The 13662-nt window shown below is 41.5% G+C and overlaps 1 protein-coding gene and 1 long non-coding RNA gene across 2 annotated transcripts; both read right to left on the bottom strand.

The window, feature by feature from the left end:
- Positions 1-4925: 4925 nt before the first annotated feature.
- Positions 4926-8527, bottom strand: LOC129823124 (uncharacterized). Its single transcript, XR_008754575.1, has 7 exons — positions 8403-8527; positions 7044-7099; positions 6749-6801; positions 6470-6525; positions 5915-5961; positions 5659-5698; positions 4926-5432 (listed from the first exon to the last, which is right to left on the bottom strand). It is a non-coding gene; the product is annotated as an uncharacterized LOC129823124 (long non-coding RNA).
- A 2046-nt stretch (positions 8528-10573) lies between these two features.
- LOC129823123 (transcription factor 24-like) lies at positions 10574-13414 on the bottom strand. Its single transcript, XM_055881887.1, has 3 exons — positions 13204-13414; positions 11884-12338; positions 10574-11301 (listed from the first exon to the last, which is right to left on the bottom strand). Exons 2-3 carry the CDS (start codon positions 12319-12321, stop codon positions 11194-11196), a joined length of 546 nt encoding a protein of 181 aa, XP_055737862.1. The 5' UTR covers positions 12322-12338; positions 13204-13414; the 3' UTR covers positions 10574-11193.
- Positions 13415-13662: the final 248 nt, after the last annotated feature.

Here is a 13662-nt window from a genome sequence, read left to right as displayed (position 1 = left end):
GTAGCCTCACATGCCATGCTTACATGTAGCTGTTGTTTAAATACAATACGGGTTTAAAACCGACAAGCATCTGGTAGAGCTTATCCATGTCAAAGCACTGGATGTCCTGAAAGTCCATCCTCCCAGGCCCTCCGGTACCAGTCTGTCACCCTGTTTCTCAGAGGTAGGCTCACATTCTGGTAAATTTATCATAATGGTAATTTTGCCCAAACATTTTGTAATGTGCACGTACAGCTCAGTACATCACTGGGGCCAAGCTTCCTGCCATCCAGGACCTATATACCAGGCGGTGTCAAAGGAAAGCCCCAAAGTTGACATTGACCTCCCCCTTTTTGTTTTTACACTGCTGCTACTCGCTGTTTATCTATGCAGTCACTTTACCCTTACCTACATGTACAAATGACCTCGACTAACCTGTACCTCTGCACATTGACTTGGTACCAGTACCCCCTGTATATAGCATGGTTATTGTTGTTTTATTGTTATACTTTTTTGTTGTTGACACTCGTTTATTTAGTAAATATTTTCTTAACTCCATTTTAACTGCATTATTGGTTAAGGTCTTGTAAGTAAGCATTTCACTGTAAGGTCTACACCTTTTGTATTCGGCGCATGTGACAAATAACATTTGATTTGTATTGCAAGTCATGATTTTGTTTTCAATAGATGTGACTTCGATTATCTCCTTAGAAAAGGTTACTTAGACATTTATGAATGTTCTCTTCCTTTTTGAAAACAAACAATTTTGGGGCCCAACCCCAGTGGGGGAAGAGTGAAAATAAACAGGCGTTTGAGTAGCCAGCCATGCAGTAGTGCCCCTGGGTGAGATATTAGGTGTTCCTGTCCCCTCCAATAACATTGTCCAGCCATTACCCCCTGAGAGAGCAGTGATTCTCAGTGCCAGTATTTGCATATTCTGTTGACCTAGTCTTCTGGAGGAATTCAACACAACGAGCTCACGTTACTAAACATATATGTTAATAAGTGTAAGAAACAGTCATTAGTTGAGTCGCACGATGCACACAGTGAGATCTTTGTTCTGACGTGTAGGTACCTTGCATGTTCCTCAAATAATCAGGAGACAGCAAGACAACCCCCCTGAGTGTTATGGTTTTGTTTCCCTTGTAATGTTGTATGTAGATGAGCTGTGTAACTCCATGAGGATTGGACGTCTGTACAGGGTGCTGGGCATACCGGCCCATGTCAACCAGTGGCTGAAGGTCACCTGGAGCGTGGAGGCCAATAGCGTTCCACAGTGGGAGGCTGAGTGTAAGGACCTATATGCATGCTTACAGTGGTACGTCAGTTTACATTCAATCCTATTCCTAATCTATAGGCCTTGTTTTCAGCTTCTCTGAGAAAGCCATTCATAGGGAACATTCATGTGCTTGTCTGTGTATTACCTCTGTCACATGCCTATACTATACGAGGCGGCTAGGGAGGAGCTATAGGAGGACGGGCTCCTTGTAATGGCTGGAATGGAGTTAATGGAACGGAGTCGAACGCAGTTTCCATGTTTTATGTCTTTGATACTGTTCCATTTATTCCATTCCAGCCATTAAAACGAGCCAGTCCTCCTATAGCTCCTCCCACCAGCCTCTGCTGTACTATACAATATTTGCATTGACAACATGTTTACATTTACATTTACATTTTTTTACATTTAAGTCATTTAGCAGACGCTCTTATCCAGAGCGACTTACAAGTACATACAATCATACTTTTTTGTATGTCACACCTCAGTAGTAAGATACCCTGGCACCATCAGCTGTAACTTCCAGGCCCTGTTGACGGCCACAGCCTGTTCTCCCTGGAGGTTCTCTGCCATCGTGGCTAACTCGTTTGGCTCTGCTGTGGTTCCTCCAGGCCTGTACAGCAGCCTGAAACTGGGCCTGCTGCTCAGCCTGGTCCAGGGCAGGAAGGACAACCCAGACTCACTGCACTACCTGGACCTGCTAGCCCTGACGTCTGACACATTCAAACTGGACAAGTACTACAGCTCATCATTCAGTCAGTCAATCAATCAATCAACTAAGTTCTTAGGAAACGCAGTATCATCACTCATTGACCAAATTCCCTGAAATACAGTAAAAATGTACTATGCTTATATTGAAGTTATCACCCTCCGTTACCCCGTCTTAAGGCCAAATCAAACGGAACACGTGTGTACACACTGGAATTAGAATGCACGGTAGTGAATGATAGAAAACAGAAGGGCAGAGCATCACCATCGTCAAAAGCAGCATGCGCTTCAAATTAGAAAGCAAGTCTTTTTCTTGCATCTACACATAGCAATGCTTGTTCGCATTTTGTTTGATTTGGCCTTCAGGTTGATGACGTACAGCCTGGGTCTGGCTGGCAATGGGGTGAGACACCCTGAAACAGGGGAGATGTATGCCTCGCTGTCTCGGGATGAGCACGGAGCGGGCACGGCCAACATCCATGCGGTAAGGACACGATGTCAGGTGCTGAGCCCTGCTTACTTTGTAGCCTGGAAGCCAGTCTTATTCAGCTTTAGCTAATGTGTTGTCTTGTCAAAGCAATGAAGAAACATTATGGCACCTCCTGTGATACACAATGTGTAGAGTGGATGCTGACAAACAGATGTCCTTTCCCATCCAGTTTCAGCACCCTGGCAGTCCACAGCCCCCTCAAACAAGACCCCCAGGACTGACAGTGTAGTCCTGGGAACAGCGGTTGGTCATTGTTGGCTTTCACTGTGGTGTTCATTAATGTTCAATTTACATTATGATTTCAAATGTATTGGACTACATCGCTTGATAAATGTGCCCACGATGAATGTCACTATTGTGTTGTCTGATGTGGTGATTCTGCAACATCGCCATTCCAAGTGAGCAATTTGAAGCATTTTATCGTGTCCCACAATGCCAGTAGAACTCAGCACTGACAAAGACAATGTATTCCGGACTGCAGAAATATAAAATCTCTCAGAGCCAACTGTGTATTTAGGCGTGTGCTTTATGTAGGCAAAACAGGAAGGTAAGACTATTTACTCTTTCCAGAGGAAGCAGTCAATTGCTCCCACAGGCTGCTGCCCAAACAAACCCAGCCCGAGAATAGACGATGCCTTCAGGTCCCCTCTACTTTGGCTTCAGCACCAATCCAGGATGGACAAGAAACGGTAGTGGTAAAGATAGTACTGATGAATACAGTACTTCAATGTTAAGGTAGTAGGTCATAGTATTTTTACACGAGGGTGGGGGGGTTGCCCAGTTCTGGTCCAGGAAGGTCCATTCTCCTCTGAAGCTCGCTGAAACCTTTGGCCTCGTGATTCAGTGTCGGGAAAATACATATGCACACTATTAGATGCCCCCAAAGTGCTCTGTGACGGACCACATTGACTTATCTTTGGTAGTGCTCGGTTGTTTAAACTGGGGGTGGGGGCGGCATGGTGCTCTCCTTCCCACAGCTCTTGGCCCACACAGGTGATCCAGACAGATCTGAGCCCTGTAGCATAGAAGATCCAAGGGTACCAATGTGGTAGCAGGCGTTCTCGTGTAACAGTTGGGATAATGGGACAATTCGGAGTACAATGCATTTCTCATCCCTGGATTGAGGTAGGTTTTCCGAGCCATATGTCTCACCAGCTCCGCAGTGTCTTAATCAGACCTTAGTGCAGCTGTAAACAAGCTGGTCGGATCTGCTGTCTAGAGCACCTGCACTTCAGTGTTCTCTAATGCCATATTTGTCCACAAGGTGGCACACCATTTATAGAGCCTAATGGTGTACCTGCCTCAAGACTTACATAGTTTGGGAAATCTTTTGTGTTGTCAGATTGAAAAGCAACAGCAAAAATGTACCCCGTTTCATCAGGGGCACAAAATAATAAAAAGCACATCACTGATCTGAACGCCTGTTCCCACTATTCATCGTTGTTTATCTTGTAGTTAATGTGCATTGACAGTTAAAGATTTCACAGTAAAAATCTGCTTTTCTTTTTGAATTGTGACATGTTCAGGCAAACAGAATCATTAACAATATATTTAACTTTCACAAATGTCCCATTAAAGTCATATGGGCTCCCGAGTGACACAGCGGTGTAAGGCACTGCATCTCAGTGCAAGAAGCGTCACTGCAGTCCCTGGTTCGAATTCAGGCTGCATCACCTTGATTAGGAGTCCCATATGGCGGCACACAATCGGGCCAGTGTCGTCCGGAAAATTTGTTCTTACCTGACTTGCCTAGTTAAAATAAAATGTATTACTTTAGTGTTTTGACTCCTAGGATCTCCCTTGCTGAGGCCCACAGTAAGCTGCCTCTGAGCAAGTTATTAGAGGATACAGTGATCACCATGTGAAAACTCCTCTAACATGGTAGAACACCCAGGACCAGAGCGTAGCAGCTATAAAAATGTTGTAATCACCACTACCTTCAACACACAGCCCAGATAACTGACAGTACAAGCCCCCCCAGGACTGCACCATTGGTATTTACAGCAGTCCAATCGATCCCTATGGTTTATTTGAGGATCATTTCTACAGGGGCCCTCTAGTAATGGCTACAGCCAAGAGTATCCTGGCCATCAAAGTATTTGCTTTAGTTATAGCCTGTGTAGTAAGAGATCCTGGTAGTGTGTCTGGGGACTTCTCCCTCTACCCACAGGCCTCAGCGCTCATTATGTCACTGTGACCTGGAAGCGCTCCATAGGAGAACCGACTCCGGAGCAGCTCTCAGAGCATCCTACACTTTAGTCGACACCTACATCACCGAGTAGGACCAGGACCACAGCTAGGTAAACTTCCATTACGTATGGTTCAGCGCTAAGATTAGGGTTTATTCTAGGTAACAAGTAGCTTACAATAGAATTTCACAGTAAAATTTAGTTGGTTCCTAAACAATACAATAGGTGATTATGTAAGGTTCTCATTTGATAAATATTTCAATGAAGCCAGAAGAACACAATGTACTATAAAGTAGTTTTTAATAACATGTATCATAATGAACAGGGCAGAATAAAATCAGGATTTTTTTTTTTACTATGTAGACATGGTCACATTGAGACCATGGTTGTTTTTTTGCCAGGCAAGAAAGTTTTGAAAAGGGGCAAAGGATATTTAGGTGTCACGGGTTAACTTTTGAGTACATGAGCCACCTTACAAACCTTGAGGATTGTGTCAATAGTCAAACACAGCTAAAGTAAATTACCAGTTTCTTAATTGATAATCAACTGTAATCATTAAGACTAATGCCTAGATAAATAAAAGGTTAAATTAGATTTGCTGGCAACAAAATTACTTTAACGTTGTACAAGTTTATTTATAGTGCTGGTAATTCACCTGAATGGGTTTTCAGGAGGGTAAATCAGCAGAAAAGGCATCCCAATTCCAGTAAAATGGTTGAACAGTTCTAAGTTGACACCTCAAACCAGGAAGAAACTCACCAAAAGACAATCTACCGAAGGTCCAACAAACCTACACAATAAAAATACAAAAGTCTTGGTAAACCTTATTTTGTCAGGGATTGCAGGTTTAGCTATTAAATGATCAATGATAATGCTGGTGGTTCAGTTAGTCACAGTCTCAACACCCCAATTTAGTCAGATGGGTAAACGGCAAAAGTGTGAAGTCATCACAACTCCAGTAGCAGAACAGACCCAAGGAAAACAGTTTCTTGGCTATGTTAAGCCCTCAAACTCACCATAGGGCTGAGATTTAGATCTTCATACTGGAACATCAATCTAGAATCGAAGAACAGTCCATTAGCATATCATTTGATTGTAGTTAGGCAAAATATGCAAGAGATTATACTGATAGTTCAGTTCGTCACATTGTCAGCACCCCAATTTAGTCTGATGGGTAAACGGCAAAATGTAGAACTCATCACAACTACAGTTGCATGCACTTTCGACAAAAGACGTACACATCAGGTTTGGCCCACAGGAGGAAAAACTCACCACAGGGCAAGATTTACTTCTTCAGTCTACATGCTAGCCAATCAAATCTAGGAAAGAACACACGTTCAAATTAATATCATTTGATAGATGTAATGTAAAACATGTCAGAATACACTGGTAGTTCAGTTAGTCACATTCTCAGCACCCCAAGAATAGTCTGATGGGTAAACGGCAAAAATGATAACTCATCACAACTCCAGTATCAACATTATCCAAAGGGAAAACAGATGTCAAACAGCCAACTCAATTGGGATAGTTGTATACTGGCAGGTTAATGGCAGTGGAGAAAAAGGTATAGGCCAAGGGTCAGCAACAGGAAACACCCCAAAGTGTACAACACAAATGACTGGGAATTCAGCTAAAAAACACATTCAATTGAGGAAACCTGAGTATCCCCACAAATAAAAATATATGTGATCATGTCTCAATGTAATCAAGGCATTTTCAAATACAATGTGCTTAATTGTCAATTTGTAGTACACTAAATTATAATTGTGTTCCTGCACCACCCCCCCTTTAGGCACGTGGCAGAGTACAGTTGCAGACCTAACTCACCAAAAGACTAGATGATCCTCCTACAGCGTCTTCAGCATCCTGCCAGCCCATCAAGTCTGTGGGAGAAACTCATTGTTATCCTGATGATCATTGGTCTCCAACAGAGATGGTGGTTTGGAAAATGTATTATCTCCTTAGAATAATGCTGGTGGTTCAGTTAGTCACAGTCTCAACACCCCAATTTAGTCAGATGGGTAAACGGCAAAAGTGTGAAGTCATCACAGTACCAGCAAAACAACTGACTAGCAGAGCACAGCTTAGAGTTAGGTATGGACGCACCTCGGTACCACAGTAACGCATCCAGCACCATCTATCCCTGAAAGACACAGAACCTGTGAGGGGGGAAATGACAATTAACTCTGCATCAAGAATAGTCAATCACATCTACGACAGTAGTGGTATGGTCAGTGATAATACTGGTGGTTCAGTTAGTCACAATCTCAGCAACCTAATTTAGTCAGATGGGTAAACGGCAAAATGATAACTCATCACAACTCCAGTACTATCAGACCAGAGAAGTATTGCACATTCTTGGCCCGCAAAAAAAATATTGGATCAAAATTGGACAACTCACCCTGAGGGAAACAAAAAAGCCTGTATGAATGTCTGGAACCATTAGTCTCCATCCAACTACAAGATAAACAAAAACACATTTACACCATAAGTCAGCTTACACGGCTGTTGGGTTTGTCAAATTCACAGTTCAGTTAGTTCTGAGATTCATATAGTCATGGTCTCAGCCACACCACAATCTGGTCAGATGAACAAAAAATGACCACATTGGATCGTTAAGTGTAACGTAGGTGATTGAAAAGTGTGAGACCTTCTGCACCATCGAAAATTCAAGTAATTGCCCTTTAGAACTGTGGAATTATTGATTTTCATATTGCATGGATAAGCTGTACTGAAGGAATAGCCAATGCACTCAGACCGACAATGAGTGATGAACTTCGGGTCATGGGGCACATGACAGCTCGGGAGCCCAGCGCGCACACTACAGCCTCTGCTATGAAGGTTCAACAGCAGGTCACGACTTTTACCAAGACCTTTACTCCTTTGGAGGGCCAAAGCCGCGAATCCCAATGAAGTCATTGGGAAGACAATTCCCAGACCACCGCGGCCTATGACCCGTTAACCCTGGTCAGATTCGGTGGACAGTAACGTTACTAACAATAGGGGCCCAAATGCCAAAGGGACCATTTATCATCGGATCTGGGACAAGCAGCTGCCAGTATGATTTATTACAATACTGTGGGGACGTTAATGCCCAAACAGTTTAACACAAATTGTCGAGTCATGACTTTCTTTGACCATGTGATGTTACGGATCCATTCTATTCACATGACTAGACATGTTGGTAGTAGGCTCCAAAACGGCAACTTGGGTGAGCGTCCAATAAATAATTGCTTTACCACCAGCCCACATGCACCGACACATTACTGCATTAACGTTGGCTGTCTGCTCCAATTTTGAGCATAAACGTGGGGAGATCAGTGGTTAAATACCTAACTATGAGTACTAGTTAATGATAATAAAAATACAATAATGATACACATTTCGACAGCCAGTATTCATATATTACCAGTCTGTTTTGCCTGGCCTAGCTACATTGAGGGGCCTACAAACTATTGCGGTCAATGAACACGTGGTCGGGATTCGTGGCCCTCGAGCTCTGTGAGCTAGGCAGAAGCGGTTCGCTTAACCGCTTAACTAACAGCTACGAACCATGATAACCATACAATTGTATTTAACATAAGTTATTTTGAAAACATTAAAGGTCTTAATCTGAATTTCTACGCCGGTAACATTGCACTGAAGTTCAAGCTAGCTAACAGGGCTAACCTAAGCCAGCGTTTAAAAATCGCACTAGCTAAAACACCGACTTGCAATATTATTAAATAAAGCCGACTAGCTAAGGTTATTAGCCACCTACCTGTTGAATAAACGGGGAATTCAACAAGTAATTGTCATAAAAGTAATGTTGGTGAGAGCGCACGTAGGCTCCATGCGTCCTCCTCCGTTCTTCTTCCAGAGAGAAAGAAAGAAAATGACTTCCAGTTTATAGACATGCGCAGTCTGAGCTCACATCACACAGGCACTAATCCTTGGGACTTCCCGTGTCCGACGTTTCCCCTTTGAATTTGAACGGGTTTAGATTTAGGTAAAGGTAGAAAGTAAGGTTAGGGTTACGGTATGGACGTCCCAAGGATCCCAGATAGTAACCCTACCAAAATCACACTACACAAAAGATTGTCTATTATAGTGACATAGTTATAGTTAAGTGACCGGCGAGATCAGGTGGGGCCATTATAGCCAATGAAAGGGCAGATACGCGTGTGACCAACAGAATAGGACTCATCTTTGTATCTGTGCCATCAAAGCGTCTGTGACAGCATGCGCAGTGCCATTTACACTATCTCCATTTTCTTCTTCTTCATTGGCTGATTGCTCTCAACTCATAGCAATCCCCATCCAGTTGACTACTTTAAAATGGCGGAAGCCCTCAATGGCAATGTCCATGCTAAAACTGCTTATATCCATGATGAGTCCTCAATGTATCTCTAAGACAACAGACACAACTCCAATACCTGCGTCCACTTATATCAGTGCATTCATAACAACCTAACCATTCCCAAACTCCTATTCGATCAAATAATTATCACGTAGCAAATTACCAATTAAACGTTTTTTTGACTAATTTTGACGCTCATTGACATCCACACAGAAATTCCTCAATTCGTGAACAGATTTGGGTAGAGTAAAACCCATCATTTAGCCTCTTCCTCTCTGACTACACACAGTTTTATCATGAGAGACAGTTTTTTTTGTTATTCTTTTGAATTATTAGGCTAAGTCACCAATTTGCACATTTCAGCAATGTAACGTGTCTGAAGACATAAAAGTGGACTTTCTAAATTGATCTCGGTCAATTCGAATTCAACTTCATAATGCCTGAATTATCTCAAAAGTGGCCTATAGTCACACTATAAAACACACTAATACTCTTTTGTATTATGAATAGGCTTAGGGCCTATAAAGATACATTCCATGTATGTGCCTTGCATAACTATGGTCATGACGTGAAAAAAATGTTTTATGAGGAGTGTGTTTTGGTTGCAAAATTGTGCATTTGTGTAAAATACATAACAGGTCTAATAAAAACCACCAAAACATGATTATCAAGAAGCATTCTAAGACACAACTATTATGTAAAGTATATTTAACTACACCGAACAAAAATATAAATGCAAAATGCAACAGTTTCAAAGTCAATTGAAATAAGTTAATTTGGCCTTAATCTATGAATTTCACATGACTAGGCAGGGGAGCAGCCATGGGTGGGCCTTGGAGGGCATAGGCCCACCCACTTGGCAGCCAGGCTCATCTACTTGGGACGATCCCGCAGGTGAAGAAGCCGAATGTGGAGGTCTCGGGCTGGCGTGATTACACGTGGTCTGCGGTTGTGAGGCCGGTTGGACGTACTGACAAATTCTCGAAAACGATGTTGGCGGCAGCTTATGGCAGAGAAATTAACATTCAGTTCTTTGGCAACAACTCTGGTGGACATTCCACGCTCCCTGAAAACTTGAGACATCTGTGGCATTGTGTTGTGTGACAAAACTGTACATTTTAGAGTGGCCTTTTATTGTCCTCAGCACAAGGTGCACCTGTGTAATGATCATGCTGTTTAATCAGCTTCTTGATATGCCACACATATCAGGTGGATGGATTAATTTGGCAGAGGAGAAATGCTCATTAACAGGGATGTAAACAAATGTGTGCACAACACTTGTAAGAAATAAGATTTTTGTGTGTATGGAACATTTCTGAGATTTTTTAATTTAGCTTATGAAACATGGGACCAACACTTTACATGTTGCGTTTATATTTTTTTCAGTGTAATATATGTAATGTCTGAGTCAGCACATGCATGCAAAAAAAAGTCATATTTCCAAAGAATGTTTACTCATAATTCCTTTTTAGGCAAATAATAAAATGGAATCCCTCTTGATTGTTAAAAGATATAGCTTGTCTTCAATGAGAGAACATGTTTATTTACTTACAACTAATACATCTCAGTAAACGTATTTACAACCTACGGAGTGGGAGACATGTATTCTTTTTATTTCTCAAGCCATTATCAACAAACACATTTACAACCATTCACGTAAGAAAGAAGTAACGTAAGAAAGAAGGGGAGATGAAGAGGCTCCTACCATTGTTGAGATTCTGACAGACCACTTCACATGACAGATGTTAAGTTATTCACACATGCATTTAGTACAAATGTTTTAACTGAAAGTGCATAGCCAACAAGTCAAGCCCGAAAGCTCATTACCCAACACATGGAATTTAAAATAAAATAAAAATATACACGGTAATACCTCTAACAACATAACTGCAGAAAACAGAGCAGAGCAAGGCCAAAATAACAACAGAGAAACACTATTTAAGCTTTCTCAAATGTTATATACATAATCACATAATATATTAATTTACAATGTGTTTCCTACAATTAAAAGAGTTGACTGTCTCGTGACTGCCCCCTTTACATGATATGAAACGTCAAAAGCAGATACTTCAATTGTTTGACAAATAAAAAGTATAATGTCAGACGACGAACCATGGTCTGCTGTTCATTAAAAGTCCTCATAGGTGGATTCTGCTGAAATAATCTTCATAACTAATGGTCGTCTGAATGAGAAGTTATGCAATGGATAGATTTATGTCTGTGAGGTTGACGATGATGCACCTCGATTTTCTGTCTGTTTTGAACTGTTCAGAAACTGACCGCTGGCTCCGACGTATAACCTGGATCGCATCGGCCACTTCTGTTGAGATAGAAAAGAAAGAGAACACATCCTCTAGTGAGTGCAGTTAACGAATTTCAATGCACCTGAAAATAGAAATGAGAAATTATGTAAGATATTGCTTTAAATATTTAATTGAACATAATTTATGGTGCAAATTGGTGCTTTCAATAACCAATAATAACAATTCCGCTCTATATCATTGAATTAATAATTAATCATACGATGAAGCCTATTCGTGTTAAAGATCTGTGTGATATAAAAACTGGTGTATTAATAAATGCATTTTATGCCTGCATGATTGACCATTTCATGTTCATGATTAGGGTATCATCACTTAGGCCTTAGACCAGAGTTATCTTATATGCTCAATTTTAATGTTAATTTAATGTAAATTATTATTATTGTTGTTGTTATTATTAGCCTACTATTTTTATATTATCATGATTTTTTATTCCATTATGTGGTATATCGAATAGAGCTGAAAATACAATTCTCGCACCACAACACAATTATTACACACAGAAACACTTTGTCAGGTTAGTTTCAAATGTCATTTCGAAATTAATTAAAAATCTAAATGTAATGGCCGGGTCTACTTACTTTCACAGGGTGCAGGTAACCATCACCTTTCAGCGAGCGTAAGGCCTCTGTTTGTCTAGTGCTATCTCCCTCATCCATCCCTTCCTCTTGCAAGGTCTGAGTCAGATGGGCAATGTACGTGGTGGCCAAAATCAACACGTCGAGCTTGGACAGTTTGGTGTCCGGTGGCACCGACGGCAGAGTCCTCTGTAGCTCCAGGAACGCGCTTCTCAGGGTCTGCACTCGACTCCTCTCCCGCGCTGCGTTGGTTGCTGCCGGCCGTCCTCTGCCACAGAGCCCACCGGCATGGACCACCCTGGAGAGCTGCAGGGCCTCCGGACGCCGACTGTCGGTGGTCAGCATGTCAGGACTGGAGCTGGGGCTGGATGTGGGACTCTCATCCATAACTGTCACAGGGCCATTTCCACTATCCATGCGGATCGTCTGTCTTCCAACCATAGGGAGCACTTATTAACCTGACGGGTAACAAATGTCTTGTTGATGAATGTACAATTCCAGATGTGTAATTCCTAAACAAACTGAAAACACCAAGATTGAAAGAAAACAAGTTATCTGTATTTAATTTTTTTGAATAAACCTTAGATTTGCCTACAAAAAAAATGTACGTTAATGTAGGCCTATTCACCAGTAGATTAGTGTGCGTAAATGCATTAGATCTGTAACAGGCCACGTAGGTTGCTGAAAATAAATAGGCATACAAAATCTTCATCCTTGCCTTGAAATGTGTGTGCACTTTGAACTTGTGTATGGCTAAACATTCCATTGAATATTCATGAGTTTAGAAAAAGAATCATGGAACGTTTGTAATGAAACAAATTATGTATCCAATTATGCCTATTGGTCATTTACATTATACATATAAAGCATTCATTAGGCTATATGTTCACTATCAACATGGCATAACAACATTGCAAATTGATTGTGATGAATTTGTATCATCGCATTTAATTGTTCCTTCATTATTGCAATAAAACGGGAACATAATCATATTGAGGCCAACGTGTTTCTTACCCTTAGAAGGCTGCGTTCCCAAGTTCCATTTGACATAAGAATGTGAATCATATCATAAATAGCACTATTACTGTATATGTGGCAATTTCATCATTATTTGGTGTGATGCAGACTAATGTAAATCGTTACCAATTATTGTGCATGATCCATCATTGGCCTACTTTCACCGCGTAGCTTAATATGTTTACATAACCGACTCTGCTTGATGATGATGCTGTTATCAAGAAATCAAAACACCCTCTGAAACAAAATAATATTACTTTGAAGTTATTCCAAGCCATGACGTCGATGAAAATATGGAGAGCTTACCTTCAAATGTACCCAAAAGCTTTGTCTTGAGTAACGACATCAAGGCAATGCGAAGAGAATCTTTAGTGCACCCCTGACTCCACTGCTGCTCCAATACGAGATGGAGAAAAGTAGTCGTGCCGCTCCAAGTCGGGATAATATTTATAAAGAGGCGCGGTCGTGGAAGGGGTGCGCAGTGGGGATGTCCACGTACGTAGCGCTCACCTGAGTGTGTGCGTAAACGTCTCAGGAGCCTCTAATTTATTGCATATACAAAGAGCTGACAACTTTTTCACTCCAGAGTAATTAATCACAAGCCCTTAAGACTCCCTGCCAATGGGAGAGACTTACTGCTCTTTTCCCTTTCGCAACATGTTTCGGTCGAAGGGGAGAGTGGAGAGATCTCTTTTCAACGCCGGAGGCTGCATTTTTTTTCTAGCAAACTCATTTTGGGGGACGGTACTTTTCCCAAAACCATGT

The sequence above is a fragment of the Salvelinus fontinalis genome, chromosome 25, assembly GCF_029448725.1.
Source record: "Salvelinus fontinalis isolate EN_2023a chromosome 25, ASM2944872v1, whole genome shotgun sequence".
NCBI lineage: Eukaryota > Metazoa > Chordata > Actinopteri > Salmoniformes > Salmonidae > Salvelinus > Salvelinus fontinalis.
Note: the sequence above shows the minus strand (reverse complement) of the source record. Positions and strands in the feature narration are given on the sequence as shown.